Source organism: Erinaceus europaeus, chromosome 6 (genome assembly GCF_950295315.1).
Source record: "Erinaceus europaeus chromosome 6, mEriEur2.1, whole genome shotgun sequence".
Classification (NCBI taxonomy): Eukaryota; Metazoa; Chordata; class Mammalia; order Eulipotyphla; family Erinaceidae; genus Erinaceus; species Erinaceus europaeus.
This window is the reverse complement of record NC_080167.1, coordinates 32,702,595-32,721,202: the sequence shown is the minus strand read 5'-3', so window position 1 is coordinate 32,721,202 and position 18,608 is coordinate 32,702,595. Positions and strand designations below refer to the sequence as shown.

The window sequence follows — 18,608 nt, the reverse complement described above, 5'->3', positions numbered from 1 at the left end:
TCTCAAGGTACCTGGCCTATATCTAGGTTTTGGGACTTTGACAGGAAGTGAACCTCCTGGAATGGAATTAGAGAATACTATGAAAGGAAAGGTCTCGAGGTCACATAGGCTACTAAGCTGTTTACAGACCAAAGATCACGTCAAATCAACAAGGTTTACAGTCAACAATATTTATACACCTTTCCCATATTAGGGAGCTACTCTCTTCCCTGATCCAGCTTTCTGGTCCTTTTTCCAACCATGACATCATCTCCCCAGACAATAACTTGGATCCACCAGCAAATCAGATTTCAGGCTCAGGGGAAAAAAGAAAAAAAAAAAAAAAGCATAGCCACAGGCCCATTGGAATATAACTAAAATATGCCTACTAGCTATCTACAAAATGAAGGACCCCCCCCCCCCAACACTTCATCTGCACTATTTTAGCCTTTAGGTCCATAATTGGTCAACAATTTGTTTCACTTTGTATGTTAACTCTTTTCAACCTCCAGGTTCCAGATGCTAGCATGATGCCGACCAGACTTCCCTGGACAGACAACTCCACCAATGTCTCCTGGAGGCCCACTTCCCCAGAGCCCTTCCCCACTAGGGAAAGAGAGAGGCAGGCTAGGAGTACGGATCGACCTGTCAACGCCCATGTTCAGCGGGAAGCAATTACAGAAGCTAGACCTTCCACCTTCTGCATCCCACAACGACCTTGGGTCCCAGAGGGTTAAAGAATAGGAAAGCTATCAGGGGAGTAGATGGGATACAGAGTTCTGGTGGTGGGAACTGTGTGAAGTTGTACCACACAATTATTATTGTTACCCTATGATTTATTCAATTTTTTATTATTATAACAATAAAATAATAATAACAATTATTATTGTTATCCTATGGTTTGGTCAATGTTTCCTTTTTATAAATAACTTTTTAAATGAAGAGAAATATGAAATAAATATAAAATATAAACAGAATACTGGAGCTACATTTCTATGTTAGAAAAAATCTTGTCCCCTGAATATGGGCCCCAGATCAAATTGATGGGGTTCACAATCAACAATATTTATACACCTTTCCCATATTTAGGAACTACTCTCTTTCCTGATCCAGCTTTCTAGCCCTTTTTCCAGCCATGACATCATCTTCCCAGGCAATAACTTGGGTCCACCTGCATATCAGAGGTCAGGCTCAGGAAAAAACTAGTATAGTCATGGGCCCTTTGAAATATACCTAAAACAGACCTACTATCTATCTTCAAAACAGAGACCCCAAATCTTCATCTGTAATATTCCAGCCTCTAGGTTCATGATTAGTCAACAATTTGTTTGGCTTTATATGTTAACTCTTTTTTTAGCCACCAGGTTCCAGATGCTACCATGATGCCAAGCAGACATCCCTGGGCAGACAACCCCACCAATGTGTTCTGGAGCCCTGCTTCCCCAGAGCCCTGCCCCTCTAGGGAAAGAGAGAGCAACATGCAGGGAGTATGGATAGACCTGCCAATGCTCATGTTTAGCGGGGAAGCAATTACAGAAGCCAGACCTTCCACCTTCTGAACCCCCTAATGACCCTGGGTCTATACTCCCAGAGTTAAAGAACAGGAAAAGAATAGGAAAGCTGTCAGGGGAGGTAATGGGATACGAAGTTCTAGTGGTGGGAACTGTGTAAAGTTATACCCCTTTTATCCTATGGCTTTGTCAGTGTTTCCTTTTTATAAATAAAAATTTAAATAAATAAATAAATTAGAAAAAAGAAAGTTTTGCCCCTTCCCATAGAATACCTTTAGCCCACCTGCATGTTAGCTGTCAGGCTCAAGCAAAAACCAATAAAGTCATGGGCCCCTTGGAATATACCTAAAACAGATCTACTAGCTTCTTCCAAAACAGAGACTCCAAATCTTCATCTGCAATATTCCAGCCTTTAGGTTCATAATTAGTCAACAATTTGTTTTGCTTTATATCTTAACTCTTTTTCAGCTACCAGGTTCCAAATGCTATCATGATGTCAACCTGACTTTCCTGGGCAGATGACCTCATGAATATGTCCTGGAACCCCACCTCTCCAGAGCTCTGCCCCACTAGTGAAAGACAGAAGCAGGCTAGGAGTATGAATCGACCTACCAATGCCCATGCCCAGTGGAGAAACAATTAGAGAAGCTAGACTTTCCACCTTCTGCACCTCATAATGATCCTGGGTCCATGTTCCCAGAGGGATAAAGAATACAAAAGGGGCAGCTGGTTAAGTGCAGGTGGTGCAAAGCGTAAGAACTAGCACAAGGATCCTGGTTCGAGCCCCAAGCTCCCCACCTGCAGGGGGGTCGCTTCACAAGCAGTGAAAGCAGGTCTGCAGGTTTCTATCTTTCTCTGCCCCTTTGTGTCTTCCTCTCCTCTCTCCATTTCTCTCTGTCCTATCTAACAACTACAACATCAATAACAACAACAACAATAATAACTACAATAACAAAACAGCAAGGGCAACAAAAGAAAATAAAATATTAAAAAAAAAAAAAAAGAATACGAAAACTTCCAGTGGAGGAGATGGGATGCGGAGCTCTGGTTGTAGGAATTTTGTGGAATTGTACTTGTCTTATCCTATGGTCTTCTCGATCATTATTAAATCAATAAAAAAAAGAAAAGAAAGAAAAAGCCTTGCCCATAACAATTACTATTGTATTCTGAACTAAAAATTAGGAAACATTGGGTGAAACATAAAAATAAGATAAAATAATTTAAATTGAGACCATTTTACCATAATATAAGTAAATTTTTTTATAATATAAGTAAATTATATCTTTTTCATTTCCAGAACACTTCCTGTCCCAGAGTTAGGTTCTCTAACTACCCCCTGCAAGGCAGACTTGTTCTACAGATGGGCTACTTCAGTCAGAGTAGGCTCCACTTCTAGTTTACTCTATGAATGATCATTCTTTTTTCAAGAAAGTTTTAAATAGGAAAAATAAACCACTACCTTCCCATTTGGAATTTCATTAAAAACAGTTACTTTTCCATTTACAACTGTGTCCTCCAAAAATGGAAATGGGTTGGTGGAATGAATGAGTTAGTAACTAGGTCCTGCAATAACTCCAGGCTGTAGCTCCACCTTCCCTTTTAGGAAGGATCATGCACTCTGGTCCCTATGTGAGCATTCAGGATGTATGTATAGTAAATATGCATGCATGCATGCATGCATGTATGTATGTAGTATTGAAGCTGAGCTAAATGACTTAAAAATCCCTAAATTCTATCATCTCAGAATTCTCTTAGTTTCTATTTGATGTAAAAAAAACAAAGACTTTCTTTTCATATATGAATAATAAAAGTAGCCAACAAAATGAAAGTATCACTAATTTTGAAACTGTGGAAAAAAACTAAAAGGAACTCAATTTACTCCCTCCTAATCAGAAGTGAGATAGCACAGCAGCCACCTCAGTGGAAATTTACTAGGCAGACAGAGGCAGGGAGGGGAGCAGGATCACTGGCCAGACATAATAAAACTAAACTCATATCATGTATGAGATCAATCCTCAAAATATTAATTATGCAACTTGGATCTCTTTGAATTCTACAAAGATAGAAATAATAAGGTTTTTGGCTTTGGAAAGTGAATAAATGAGTGATTCGAACAAAGGAACAAAGATTTGGCCTGGAGTTTGGTAAGCCAGCAATCTCCATAGTTGCAGTTCATATTAGCTGAAATTTCAAGGGGGCCATAGACATAAGGTCACACTGATTCCTCCCCATGTTGGTATTTTGTTGGCTCTAGTAAGAAACCCCATCAAGGGGCAAATTCTTTAGATTTCTGTACTTCTAGGCTCATAAAGCTTAATATTAAGTGTTTAACAAAATAAACATGCCAAACAAAAATGCAATTAAAGCTCTGATGTCACTGGCTGCCTATTCCCTAGGCAGCTAGATATAAAATACCAGAATTGTAAAGTGGTAGCACACAAAGATATATACATATACATATAGTTTTATTTCCACATAATTGGCATGCAACCAAAATGTTGCTAGACACATACTGTGGACAAACACATATACTTCCTATAGGGTTTTTCCTATTACTTCCATAGCTTAAACCACCTGGCTTCCTAATGTTCAAGGTCTGAAATTATCTATGCCTCAAAGAGCATCTGCTACTCTGACCACAGGTTAACTCAGAGTAGACTTCATTTTAGCTGAGAGTTATTCTCAAAGCCAAATTCCTCTCCCTAAGAGACACATGATTTAATAATAATCGACAAGATTGTGGGATAAGAGGGTTACTTCCATACAATTCCCACCACCAGAGTTCTGTATCCCCTCTCCTCTATTGGAAGGTTCCCTATTCTTTACCCATTTAGGAGTATGGACCAAAGAGCTTTATGGAGTGCAGAAGGTGGGAGGTCTGGCTTCTGTAATTGCTTCTCTGCTGGACATGGGCATTGACAGATTGAGCCACACTCCCAGCATGTTCCTATCTTTCCCTAGTTTGGTAGGGCTCTGGAGAGGTAGGGTTCCAGGACACATTTGTGAGGTCGTCTGTCCAGTTGACAGCGTCATGTTGACATCATGGTGGCATCTGGAACTTGGTGGCATTAAGATACAAAGCAGAACAAACTGTTTAATAATCGTAAACCTAAATATAAGAACATAGCAGATGAGATAGGTGGTCTTTACATTGGAAGAAGTTAGGAAGTCCATTTTAGGTATATTTCAAAGGGCCTATGACTTTACTACTTTTTGCCTGAGCCTGACAGCTAACATGCAGGTGGGCTAAAAGTATTATCTGGGAAGATGGTGTCGAAAGCTGGGAATAAGACTAGAAAGCTGGACCAGGGCAGAGAGTAACTCCCAAATACGGAAATGATTTATTTGAAACGCAGCACCAGGTCCACAGCCACACCACCCTGAACACACAGAACCTTGTCTAATCTCAGAAAGTATACACATAATAAATAAAATGTGACAGAAAATTTAAAATATATGAAATATAAAAAGAAATTCTGGCAATGAATTATCAAATTTCTAAAGATTTTACAGTCAGTATTTTATGTAAAACCAGCTTCTAGTTTTTCTCTGTAGTAAAGTAACAATCTTAACCCAATTAACTTAATATTAAGTACAAATAATCTAAAACTTTGAATTATTTTTGTTGTTAATGCTATTTCTATTATTTTTATTTGATAGGTCAGTGAGAGATTGTGAGGAAGATAGATAATAGATAGATAGATAGATAGATAGATAAAGAAGATAAAGAAAGGAAGATAGACATCTGCAGACCTGCTTCACAGCTCTTGAAGCTTCCTCCCTATAGGGGTAGGGTGTGTGTGTGTGTGTGTGCCCCCCATGAATAAAACAAAAAAAATGACAAGAGTTGGTGAGGATATGGAGAAAAATAAACTGGTCAGCCCCTCTTGAGACAACATAGACAATCCTTGGACAAATAAAAGTGGAAATGCCTTTTGATCCAGTAGTATCACTTTTAGGCATATATCCACATGGCACACAAAAAAACACTAATTCAAAGAGATATATACACACCTGTGCTCACAGCTGCATTATTCACAATAACCAAGGAGTGGAAACAACCTAAATGCCCACTGAAAGATGACTGGGTAAAAAAATTATCCTGCAATTTAAAAAGATGCTATTATTACATCCTTCAGAACAAAATGGATGGAGTAATGAAGAAAGTAAGTAGGTGAAAGACAACTACAAAGTGGTTTCACTAATATGTGTTATATAGATAAATTAAATCAAGAATTTGACAAAACAAGGTATCCAGTATTTAACACTTTGTGAGAACTATTGGCACTTTTGTGGTGGGTGTAGTATAGCAACACATGCTAAAGAGGTGTGAAACGGTACTTCTAAAGCATTTATAATCCTGTAAAAGAAGTTTACCTCAAAAATATAATTTAAAAAGATAGAAATTTAAGTCAACACTTAAAAAATAAGTGAAAAATAAGGCTAAAAAGCAAAGACTGCAGGAGTGGGATGTACTCATTGCTATGTGTATTCTCTCATGATACTAGGTAGCCAAGGACATAGAACATCTTACTTAGCTGTTCAGTGTCAGCAAGTACCTCTAATACATAGCTGAATACTGAAAACAGATGTGGAGTAACTATGATCCTTGGTGTTTGAACAAAAAGGCTGAAAAATTATATATCCCAATAAAAAGCCACACATGGAACCTCTGTTTATAACCTTACCAAAACATGGAGGCAGCCAAGCTTCCATAAATGAACATATAAGTGAAATGCAGATGTTCAATGAAATATTAGTAAACAGTAAAGACAAATGATAAAAAAAAAAAAAGTGATACAAATCTGAAAAAACTATATACTCGTGAAGCAACCCCCCCTGCAGGTGGGGAGCCAGGGCTTGAACCGGGATCCTTACTGTAGACAATAAGGCACCAGGGCACTAACAAAGTACATTAGCAGATGTAAGAAAACTCCAAAATGCAGCTAGGAATGAGAAGCAAAGAGAAAAGCAGAAGAACAAACAAAGAGAAACGTTTGTGCAACTGATTCCTGACTAAATAATAGCCAAAAATGAGAATCAGATTTATCAGGTAGGGTACCTACATAACCATGGATGAGACCTTAATTCAAATCACACCACCACATGGGACGTGGTAAGGCAATGGAAGTAGCTTCAGTGCTGTGTATGTGTCTCTACCTAAATAAAAAAGTAGCCCAGAGCAGTGATATTGTGCACATGCAAGGCAGGCCCCAGTTCCACACACACAAATATCAACAGGTCTCCTGAAGCTTCAGTATTCAAAGGTAGCCAAATTTCCTCTCTGCACCAGGCTAGTCACCATAGCATGGGAGGATCAGGGTCTGGTCCAGATCTTCTCACTTATGGGAGTAAAAACAAACATGCATGTGGCTGCACTTGTCCTGTACAGAGCAGACTTAGATGTGTGAATGAGCTCTGACCACATTCAACAAAAGTTATGAGCATTTTCTCTATCATTAAGTTTGCTCCTGCAATGCAACTTTGAGGCTACATTTGCACCACCTATGTGAGATAAAAGTCTTAACCAGTGACAGGGAAGAAAGGTACATTAAAACAGGCAATGTCTTTGTCCTTTCAGGTAGAGAAAAGGATGCAAAATCTGAGAGTGGAGTGGCAGCTGATAGGGACACAGACCACATCACATTCACACTACATACTGAGCAAAGTTTCAAAATATGTATCCCACAGCACATCATCAACTAAATCTATCCTGGCAGAGCTTTTTCATATTTTTCACATGAACAACTCTATATTGTCAATCCAGGATTATCAACAGCAGGATTAGTATATAAGATGAAACTTGTATCAAGCTAGCAATATTAAAATTCCAACCATCAGGTGGGAATTATGCTTAGCAAAGTAAGAGATGAAAAACAACTACCAGATGCTTTCACTCATATGTGGAATCTAGAGATGTGATTCACATGAACTTGACAAAAAATAAATAAATAAAATAAAAAAATAAAACAGAAGCAAGCAAACTGTAAAACTTGTGAGAACTATGGTGGTTATCTTTAGGAGGGTGGGGGATATAGAGTTTCAGTGGTGGGTATGGTGTGGAACTATACATTGTAATTTTACAATGTTGTAACATACTATTAATAATGATTTTTAAAATTTATTTATTTAGCCTCCAGGTTTATCACTGGGGCTCGGTGCCTGCACTACAAATCCGCTGCTCCTAGAGGCTATTTTTCCCATTTTGTTGCCCTTGTTGTGGTAGTAGTAGTTGTTGTTGTTGTTATAGCTGTTGTTAGGACAGCAAGAAATCGAGAGAGGAGGGGAAGACAGGGGAAAGAAAGACAGACACCTGCAGACCAGCTTCACCATCCGTGAAGCGACCCCCCTGCAGGTGGGGACTCGCGGCTCCAATCAGGATCCATCCTTATGCCAGTCCTTAAGCTTTGCGAGTATGCGTTTAACTCACTGTGCTACCGCCCAGCCCCCTTAATAACAAATTTTAACAAATTTTAAATTAAAGTAATTATATAAAAATTATTCCCACTATCAGCAGCTATTTTTAATGTCCCCAGGTTTTTCTTTTTCTTTTCTTTAGTGGGGGGATTTAAGGTTTACAGTCAACAGTAGTGTAACATTTCTGTTTTCCATATAACACTTTAAACCCTCCCCACCTCCCATCTAGCTCCTCCACGACATGATCATGTTCTGGGACCTGAACACTACCCCCAAACCCAGAGTTCTTTACTTTGGTGCAATACACCAAATGTAGTTCAAGCTCTGCTTTGTGTTTTCCCTTTTTTTTTTTTTTTTTTTTTTTTGGTCTTTGAGTGGGATCATTTATATTCATCCTAGGTTTTTCATATACCTCTTCTCTATTATCATCTTGTTAATATGATTACCATTGCAGATGCCCAAAACCTTCCCCAACTTAGGTCCTTTTCTATCATAAGGTCCCAGGATCCCAATACTCTTAACTAGAATTCCTTTCCCACTACACAGCTTACTTGAAAAACACCTTCCAAATAAAGCTGTGCCACCTCTCTGCATTCTCACAGCCTTAACAGTGTGCCTATCTCATTTTTATATTTTTTTTCATTCTTTTTCACTTGGCCTCTCAATAAAGGGTCCAAAAAACCAAAGCAAAATTTAATGGCACCCAACAGGCCATTAAACTTCTAAAAAACTTGCAAAGTTTAACACACTTCCAAGAAAAGTTTTTGAGTTAGCACAGAACACTCAGACAGTTCTGATTTAGCACAGGTCAACACTAAAGTTGTTGCTGGTATCAGTTTCAATGTTTCATCCTTCAAATGGCAGCTCCTTTAAAGGTCTGGGATATCTGTAACAAGTGTTTCCCGGAGTTCACTTAAACTTCTCCATTAGTTTTGGGGTGGAAAAAAACCGGGGCCACCAGACCCACCTCAAAACAAAATTGCTGAATATTATCTCAGACTTTGGATTTCACCTCCTGATCTTGTAATGTCTTGTTACCTGGCATGGCAAGTTCAGTTTCCCCTTACAACTCATCACAAATAGTATTAGTACAATAATTAGCTAAGAGCTCTGTCGGGCATGGGAATGGGTATTATTATCCTTGTTTTAGACCATGGAAAACTGAGGTTCAAAAAAACCGTGACACTAAATTTCAGAGCAGGGTTATAATCTAAGCATGCTTATTTAAAACTCCTTACTGGTAATACTTTGGCCTCCCTCTAAGCAGCAGCCTTGAGCTCCAAAAGAAGTCTCTGGATATGATGAAGCCCCCTGAGGCAAGTTCATGTTCAAACGGAGAGTTTTAGGAGACCTCTTTTCAGAGATTCTTAAAGTATTCTTCCCACCCCACCCCCACTGCCGCCGCTTCCAAGAGGAGCCCTGAGATTCCCAGCTTTGGCTCTGGGACAATCCCCCATCCATTCCCACTCCCGTGCCTCCTCCGCTCCAGCCTCCACCACCACTGGCCGCGGCTTCTCCGTAAAGCAGGTCAGGGGGCGCGTCAGGCGCGGGGAAAGGGTCCCCCATACCTACCTCGTCCCCGAAACGCACCACCTTCTGGCCGGTGGGTCCACGCAGGCCAGGAAAGAGCGTGAGCATCTCGGTGTCCACCTGCTCCGCGCAGTCGCCGGTCGTCCGAGCGCCCGCTCCCACCAGACACCGGTCAATGATTTCATCCTGCTTCGCTTGCGGCAGCCGCGCCCACTCGGGCCCATATTTCTCGCGGATCTTCTCTTTGTCCTGCATGATCTTCCTGGCCATGGGGCTCAGCGATGAGAAGTAGGTGAAACGCTTCCGTTCCCTGTCGTCCAGAGGTCGGTTCCCACTCATAACTGCTGAGCGCGACGCCGCGATCGCCGCCGCCATAGACGCCATCTCCGGGGAACAGCAACTGCCCCAGCTTGTGCCTCTGCCTGCCCCACTGGCCCCGCCGCCCAGAGCACCACCCTGTCCTCGCCCAGTCCTCGCCCCGTCCTGGCCCCGCCCCAGCTCCTCCCCCACTCCTTCCCCACCCCCTTCCAGCAAGGAGACCTTGCTGTCGCCCCCAAAGCCCGCCCTACGCTTGCACGCACGCACGCACGTACGTACGCACGCACGCACGCACGAGGGAGCCCACCCATAGAGCCCGCCCATACAGGAAACTCGGCCTCTGGCGTGCCCAGCCCAGCCCTCGGAGCTCCGCCCGAGAAGCCTCGCAGTCAGCGCCTCTCCTTTACTCTCGGTTCCTGGTATACAAAAAATTTGACTTGGTAGGTTTTGGCAATGCCAGCACTTTCCTAGTCTCCCCATGACCAGTTGAAGTAGTCGCTAGCTCCTCGCCAATTTGGCGCACAGCGGTCTGAGAGAATTGCAGTGTTTACCACCATACTACCAGGTGGCCACTTTGACAAAGGTAACTTCTGCCAATGTGCCAGTGAAAGACCCTGGCATTACAAGACCTAGCAGCCTCCGGCTTATTCCTATTCTTTTTCCCCCTAACGTGCCACTTTTGGTAATCCTGAGCGTCCCAACTCTCCAGACCAGGGTCCTGACACCTTGAACTGACATAGAAAGGTTGGGTACCAGGTTGGAAGGAGCCCTAGAAAACCTGGGGAAACCTGACCAGTGTTGGGAATAAAATGACCAAAAAAAAAAAGTATAGTTCCCTTCCTTCCTAATGTTACAGTATGTCTAAATAACCAAAATGATGTAGATGAACATGTCCCTTAGAATAGGACATTTTGGGGCAGAGCAGTAGAGAACCTCTTTAAACACACATAGCTCAAAGCTCAAGGACCAGCTCCCCACCTGCAGGGGAGTTTGTTCACAAGCAGTGAAGCAGGTCTGCAGGTGTCTATTTTCCTCTGCTCCTCTCTGTCTTTCCCATCTGTCTCAATTCCTCTGTCCTATACAGCAACAAGGGCAACAAAAATGAGTAAAATGGCCTCCAAGAGCAGTAGACTCATAGTGCAGGCGCTGAGCCCCAACAATAAAGAAAAATCTTATATTTTATATAATCAGGTTGGCATGGGTCTCCTCTCTATAGCAGTTCCATTTTTTTTTAAGATTAAGTATGATTTTAAAAAAGAAATGTTGATTTAAAGGACAGTTGTTAACCTAATCAATGCAACCAGTACCACATTGGCATGTTTCACTTCAGACTGCGTCAGTCCTGGCACGTCAGGTGTAGAATGTCAGCCCTCCAGCTTCATTATACTGGTGAGATCTTTCCAAGCTCATAGGACTCCTTAATTCCATTTTGGGTGGTGCTCTTCCTAACAAAGCCTTAAAACCTAGATATAGGTCAAGGCCCTTGATATAGCGCATATGTACACATGTATCCATAAGTTAGGGAAAATACATACCTTAAAGCAAAAATGCACAGTAGTTTGCAGTGACTCAATAAATGCAGCAAGCAAGTACAAAGACCTGAAAAAGACAACATAAAGTACTTAATCAAATAGTTTCTACTTCTTCTTCTAGCGTTTGCCCTTCTTCCGTAGCCAGACCCTCCACCTTCTTCACCACATAATGACAATGACCCTGGGTCCATGCTCCCAGAGAGATAAAGAATAGGAAAGCTTTCAAGGGAGGGGATGGGATATGGAACTCTGGTGGTAGGAATTGTGTGGAATTGTACCCCTCTTATCCTATGGTCTTGTCAGCATTTTTTATTTTATAAATAAATTTTAAAAAAACAATTGCGGGAGTTGGGCGGTGGCGCAGTGGGTTAAGCGCACGTGGCGCAAAGCACAGGGACCCGCGTAAGGATCCCGGTTCAAGCCCCCGACTCCCCACCTGCAGGGGAGTCGCTTCACAGGCGGTGAAGCAGGTCTGCAGGTGTCTTTCTCTCCCCTCTCTCTCTGTCTTCCCCTCCTCTCTCCATTTCTCTCTGTCCTATCCAACAACAAAGCAACGTCAACAATGGCAATAATAACCGCAACGAGGCTGCAACAACTAGGGCAACAAAAAGGGGGAAAAATGGCCTCCAGGAGCGGTGGATTCATGGTGCAGGCACCAAGCCCAGCAATAACCCTGGAGGAAAAAAAAAAAAAAAAAAAAAGAATTGCATTATGCACTAGGACCCCTAAGTTATCTCCAGTATTTGTTGTTGCTATCATTTCTGATGTATGGCATTCTCACAGGGGTGAAATGGTATCTCATTGTTGCCTTTATTTGCATTTCTCTGACAATGACTTGGAACATTTTTTCATGTATCTGTTGGCCTTTAAAGTCTCTACTTTGGTGAATATTTTGTTCATATTCTCACCCCCATTTTTTGATGGGGTCATTTGTTTTTGTTGCTGAGTTTGATGAGCTCTTTTTTAAAATTTTAAATTATTATCTTTATTTATTTATTAGCAGAGACAGTCAGAATGAGAGGGAAGGGGAGATAAACACCTGTAGCCCTGCTTCACAACCCATGAAGCTTTCCCCCTGCAAGTGGGGACTGGGGGTTCAAACCCAGGTCCTAGTGTATTGTAACATGTGCACTCAACAAGGTGTGCCACCACCCAGCTCATGAGCTCTTAATATATTTTGGTTATTAGCATTTTTTCTGATGTAAAGATCTCCCATTCATTTAAGAGTCTCTTTATTTGGGTGATGTTTTCTTTTTCTATGTAAAAACTTTTCCATTTGATATAGTTCCATTGGTTTATCTTTGTTTTAGTCTTCCTTGCAATTGCACTTAAGTCACTGAAGATGCCTATAAAGTTTAGATGAAAAAGAGTTCTACTATAGTAATTATAAAACAAGAAGCTTCCATGGACTTGGGCCTGGAGTTTAAACAAATGGGAGGTTTATTACATTGTGGGTTATTTAGGTACAGCGAAATAGACAAAGGGGAAAAGATTGGCTGGTCATGATGGCAGGTGAGTCTTTAAGCTTGTTACTAACGCTCAACTACACATGTTTGGACAGCAGACAAGGGCCACAGGAACAGAATCCATAGGAACTAAGAGCACTCAGGAGTAGAATAACTTCCATCAGACACTCACTTGAATAACTTTCTGTAATTCACAACCCTTTGTGAGTTTATGTAAGTCCATAGTATGCTTGTAAGGCTGATGTCAGCCATATGCTAATTATATTCATGTACCAAAATACTATCAATATATTCCCCTACACATTTGATAACTTTTGGACTAATATGCAAGTCCTTGATCCACTTAGAGTTTACTTTTGTGAGTGGTGAAATGTGATGGTTCAGCTTCGTTCTTCAGCATATTTCAACGCAAGTTCCCAATACCATTTGTTAAAAAGATTCTTCTTTGGAATAGGGCACCAGAGTAAAAACCCTGGGTTGAGGGTGAGGGTGGATGTTCAGTATCATGAGGTGTGGGAGGGGGGTGGGGGGGTGGGACACAGTCTTTTGGTGGTGGGAATGGTGTTTATGTACACTCCTATTAATTTCTAGTCATATAAATCACTAATTAATATGAGGGGAAAAAATGATTGAATGTCTCAAACTTTTTAATACGCAGACCATAGGCTGAGTCTTTGATATGTTGACTCTTAAAAGCTTAGACCAGGGAGAACAGAAGCTACCGGTGGCACAGCTATATACAAATAATGTCAAAGGACATAAATTATGGTGATGTTGTGTATGATACAGCAAATCCTAACAAAGGGATTTCTCAAATTTAACCCAATTGCCAAATAATGTGATTATAGCAATAACTATTGCCTTCTTAACCCTAAGACAGCAGGAACCTCCCACTTCCTCCATAGAGCCTATATTTCCTCAGTCCTGGAACCTTTAGAGTGGGCCTCACTTTCCTGCATGCTTCTCTCAGTTCATACCAAATGATATCACATCTGCTGATCCCAACCTATCAATGCAACAAGTATCACCTCAGCATGCTTCACTTTAGACTGTGTCCAGAGACATCAGGCATGGAATATTAACCCTTCAGCCTCATTACTTGGGTGAGACCTTTCCTTTCATAGTATTCTCTAATTCCATTCCAGGAGGTTCAATTCCTAACAAAGTCCCAAAACAGATATAGACCAGGTCCCATGAGATAGAGCACAGGTTCACATGTATCCATAAATTAGGGCAAAATATATACCTGAAAGCAAAAGTACACAATAGTCTCAGTGAGTCACTATGAAGTTTCTAATGAAATAGTGTCTATTTAGACTTAGGTACCCTCCTTAGCTAAGTCCTATTATACTTCCCTCACTCACTCCCAAGCTATCTTTATCAAAGCAAGGACTTCAAATGCTGAATAAGGTCAAAGACAGGCGTACTTTAACGATGATTCTTTAGTCACTATCAGGCCACCCCATCAGCTGGGGCCCTAGTCGGGGAGTCCTAAGATTCCCAAACAGACATGATGGGCGTAGACCTCAAATAAATCCCTCTCTCCATTGTTACCGGTCATCAATATCAAGAACAACAAAACAGACCCCTTTGTGGGCCCCCATAGGACCTTGGCATCAACTTGGATCAACAATGCTAGAGAATGTTCCATCCTCCTGAGGAAGATGGGTCCTGATATTGGGGCATCTTGGAAGGTTCCACTCATGACCACAGAATGTGAACTCAGATCTACAGGGATGCAGAAATCACATAGGCTCCTAAGCTGAATGTGGGCTCCAGATTACATCAAATCGATGGGGTTTACAGTCTACAGTATTTATACACCTTTCCCATATTTGGGAGCTACTCTCTTCCCTGGTCCAGTTTTCTGGTCCTTTTACCAACCATGTCATCATCTCACCAGACAATAACTTGGATCCACCTGCATATCAGATTTCATGCTCAGGGAAAGAAAAAAAAATAAAAACTAGCCACAGGCTAGTATAGCCACAGGCCCTTTGGAATATAACCAAAATATGCCTATTAGCTATCTACAATGGAGACCCCCCCCCAACTCTTCATCTCAACTATTCCAGTCTTTAGATTCATGATTAGTCAACAATTTGTTTGGCTTTATATGGTAACTCTCTTTTCAGCCCAGGTTCCAGATGCTAGTTAGCATGAAGCCAACCAGACTCCCCTGGACAGACAACCCCACCAATGTGTCCTAGAGCTCCGATTCGCCAGAACCCCACCCCACTAGGGAAAGAGAGAGGCAGGCTGGAAGTATGGATCGACCTATCAACACCCATGTTTTGCAGGGAAGCAGTTACAGAAGCCAGACCATCAAAAGGCAAGTCTTCATTAGGCCCTTGATAAACAAGGCTGCCGGAAGAAAAAGCATGGGAAAGGACCCCATGGCCTTTGATTGAACCTGCAGCTTCCCCAGTTATGTCTGCAAACATTAACAGAACATTTTTACCTGGCCCTGGCTTTGCTAGCTGCTGAATAAACCCAAACATATAGTAGGAGTTCATAAACACCAGGTGCTGCTTGAACTTATGTAACCGCTTGCCTATTGTTTAACTGGTGATATGAAGTATATATATATATATATATATATATATATATATATATATATATATATATATATATATATATATGTATGCTTAAAACCAAATAAACTTGTGTCTTTGGCACAACCCTCCCTACCCCCAGCTCTCATTCCTCCTCTCAAGACTTCTGTTTGACCTTGCCCGGCAAAGGACGCTATGGGACCAGACTTTCCACCTTCTGCATCCCACAGTGACCTTGAGTCCATACTCCCAGAGAATTAAAGAATAGGAAAGCTATCGGGGGCCGGGAAAGGATACAGAGTTCTGGTGGTGAGAATTGTGTGGAGTTGTACCCCTCTTATCCTATGGTTTTGTCTGTGTTTCCTTTTTATAAATAAATTTTAAAAATTTTAAAAGACACTTCTTTCTACATTTAATAGTCAAAAATTAAGTGTTCATGGGTGCGGGTATTGGTATGCTTCTAGTTCTGCTTCTGGGATCCCTTCTGTTACATTGCTTGACGTTGTGGTCTATTTACATGGTCATTCTGTTACATTGGTTTGGTCTCACTCCCCCTGCCTCCGGGAGATTTTGGTTTAGTCCTTGCTATTTCGCACTTCTCTCTTCTCCCCTCCCCCATCCTACGTACTTCCTTGGTTCCTGGCGCTGCCACTGGAGGAGCAAGATGGAGGAGCCCATTGTGTTGTGATTAGGTTGTTGGACTGCTTGCCCGCTCGTGAATAAAAATTAAGCTGCATTCTCAGCTCAGCCACAAGTTTCTGGTCATCTACGTCTCCCACCTGTGAAGCCAGCCCGGCAAAAACAATAGTGTGGGGGTTTATTTCTGTGCTCTCAATTCTATCCCATTGGTCAATGTTTTTGTTCCAGTAGCAGGCAATTTTGATTACAATAACCCTATAATTTATTTTGAGATCTGAGAGTGTGATGCTTCAAGTTTTGTTTTCTCTCTCTCTCTCTCTCTCTCTCTGTCTCTTGATTTTTTGGGGCAATTCTAAGTGTTTTCTGGTTCCAGATAAATGTAGTTTCTGTTCTATTATCTTTTTAAAAATTGGTAAGACCTTGATAGGAATTGCATTAAATTTGTACATGGCTCTAGGTAGAATAGTCATTTTGATTATGTTAATTCTTCCAGTTCGTGAACATGGCATATCTTTCCACTTCTTTGTATCCTTTTCCATTTCCTTGATAAGTGAGTCATAGCTTTCAGTATATACATCACTCACTTACTTTGGTTTTCTTTTTAATCCTAGATATTTTATTGATTTTGCTACTATATTTTGGGGTTTCTTTTTCTTCTTAGTGTTTGCATAAAGGAATGCCACAAATTTTTATGTTGACTTTTTATCCTGACACCTTATTATATTGCCTGATAATTTCCAAGAGTTTCCTACTGGATTTTGTAGGTTTTTCTATGTATACAATCATAATATCTGCATATAGTGGCAGTTTGACTTCCTCTCTTCCAATCTGTATCTCATTTATTTTTTGCTTTTCCCTGATTTCAGTGGCTAGAAATGCCAACACTATGGTGAATAGTAATGGTGATAGTGGGAAACCTATTGTAGTGCCTGATCTAAGTGAGAATGCTTTCAGATTCTGCTTGTGAAGCGGCTCCCTTGAAGGTGGAGAGGTGAGGGCTCAAACCAAGATCCTTATGCCAGTCTGTCCTTGTGCTTTGCACCATGTGCACTTAACCTGCTATGCTACCTCCCGATGTTTTCAGTTTCTTACCATTGAGTCTGATGTTGGCTGTAAGTTTTCTGTATATTGATTCCACTTGGTTAGGAATTTTCCCTCTATTCCCATTTTTTGTCATGTTTGATCATGAAGATATGTGTTTTGTCAAAGGCTTTCACTGCATCAGCTGAGATAACCATGTAGTTTATGTTTTTTCTTTTATTTATATGGTAGATCACATTTATTTATGAATCAGCCTTGACTCACTGGAATAAGTCCCGCTTGGTCATGATGTACAATCATTTTAATATATTGCTTCATCTAGCTGGATTTGCTGTAATTTTGTTCAATATTATATCTCCTGTGTTCACTGAAAATATTGGTTTGTAGTTTTCTTTTTTCCCCATTTTTAAATTTTATTTGTAAGATAGAAGATATAGACAAAACAATAGAATAAGAGGAGTGAAATTCCACACATTTCCCACCACCAGAGTTCCATATCCCCTCTCCTCCACTGGAAGCTTTCCTATTCTTTATCTCTCTGGGAGCATGGACCCAGGGTCATTATGGGGTACAGAAGGTGGGAGGTCTGGTTTCTGTAATTGCTTCTCTGATGGACATGAGCATTGACAGGTTTGATCCATACTCCCAGCCTGTCCCTATCTTTCCCTACTGAGGCAAGGCTCTGGAGAGGTAGTCTGTCCAGGTTGGTGAGGTTGTCTGTCCAGGCAAGTCAGGTTGACATCATGGTAGCATCTGCAACTTGGTGCTCGGGACATGTATTACTTTGCCTCCCCCTTTCTTGTGGGACTCAGTTCAGTAGCTCTTGTGGGGTTGACTGTGGCAAACTCCTTTAGTTCTTGAGTATTTGAGAAAACCTTTATTTCCCCCTCATATTTGAAGGATAATTTTGCAGGATACAATATTCGTGGCTGCAATTCTCTCTCCTTTAGTAATTTGAATATGTCATTCCAATCTCTCCGTACCTCTAGAGTTTGTAAAAAGAAATCTGATGAAAGTCTTATAGCTCTGCCTTTTTTTTTAAAATTTTTTATTTAAGAAAGGATTAGTGAACAAAAACATAAGGTAGAAGGGGTCCAACTCCACACAATTCCCACCACCCAATCCCCATAATCCCCCCCTCCCATGGTAGCTTTCCCATTCTCTAGCCCTCTGGGAGCATGGACCCAGGGTCGTTGAGGGTTGCAGAAGGTAGAAGGTCTGGCTTCTGTAATTGCTTCCCCGCTGAACATGGGCGTTGACTGGTCGGTCCATACTCCCAGTCTGCCTCTCTCTTTCCCTAGTAAGGTGTGTCTCTGGGGAAGCTGAGCTCCAGGACACATTGGTGGGGTCTTCAATCCAGGGAAGCCTGGCCAGCATCCTGGTGGCATCTGGAACCTGGTGATTGAAAAGAGAGTTAACATATGAGGCCAAACAATTTGTTGAGCAATCATGGATCCCAAGCTTGGAATAGTGGAGAGGAAGTGTTAGGGAGGTACTCACTGCAAACTCTACTGTACTTCTGCTTTCAGGTATATATTTTGCAGTAGTTTATGGATACGTGTGCACATAAGCTCTCTCTCACAGAAACTGGTGTATATCTAGATTATGGGACTTTGTTAG

The 18,608-nt window shown here is 41.3% G+C and overlaps 1 protein-coding gene and 1 long non-coding RNA gene across 3 annotated transcripts in view; one reads left to right on the top strand and one right to left on the bottom strand.

Moving 5' to 3' along the window:
* Positions 1-9,894, bottom strand: part of C6H1orf198 (chromosome 6 C1orf198 homolog) — a 41,404-nt gene extending 31,510 nt beyond the window's left edge. For both annotated transcript variants that reach the window (XR_009550213.1, XM_007538366.3), the window contains exon 1: positions 9,480-9,894. Coding sequence is in view for 1 of the 2 variants with exons in the window: in XM_007538366.3 (XP_007538428.1) it covers positions 9,480-9,821 (342 nt within the window). In the remaining variant the exon portion in view is untranslated. The remainder of the gene's footprint in view (positions 1-9,479) is intronic.
* A 214-nt stretch (positions 9,895-10,108) lies between these two features.
* Positions 10,109-15,255, top strand: LOC132539006 (uncharacterized). The gene is made up of 3 exons (XR_009550320.1): positions 10,109-10,195; positions 13,659-13,856; positions 14,889-15,255. It is a non-coding gene; the product is annotated as an uncharacterized LOC132539006 (long non-coding RNA).
* Positions 15,256-18,608: the final 3,353 nt, after the last annotated feature.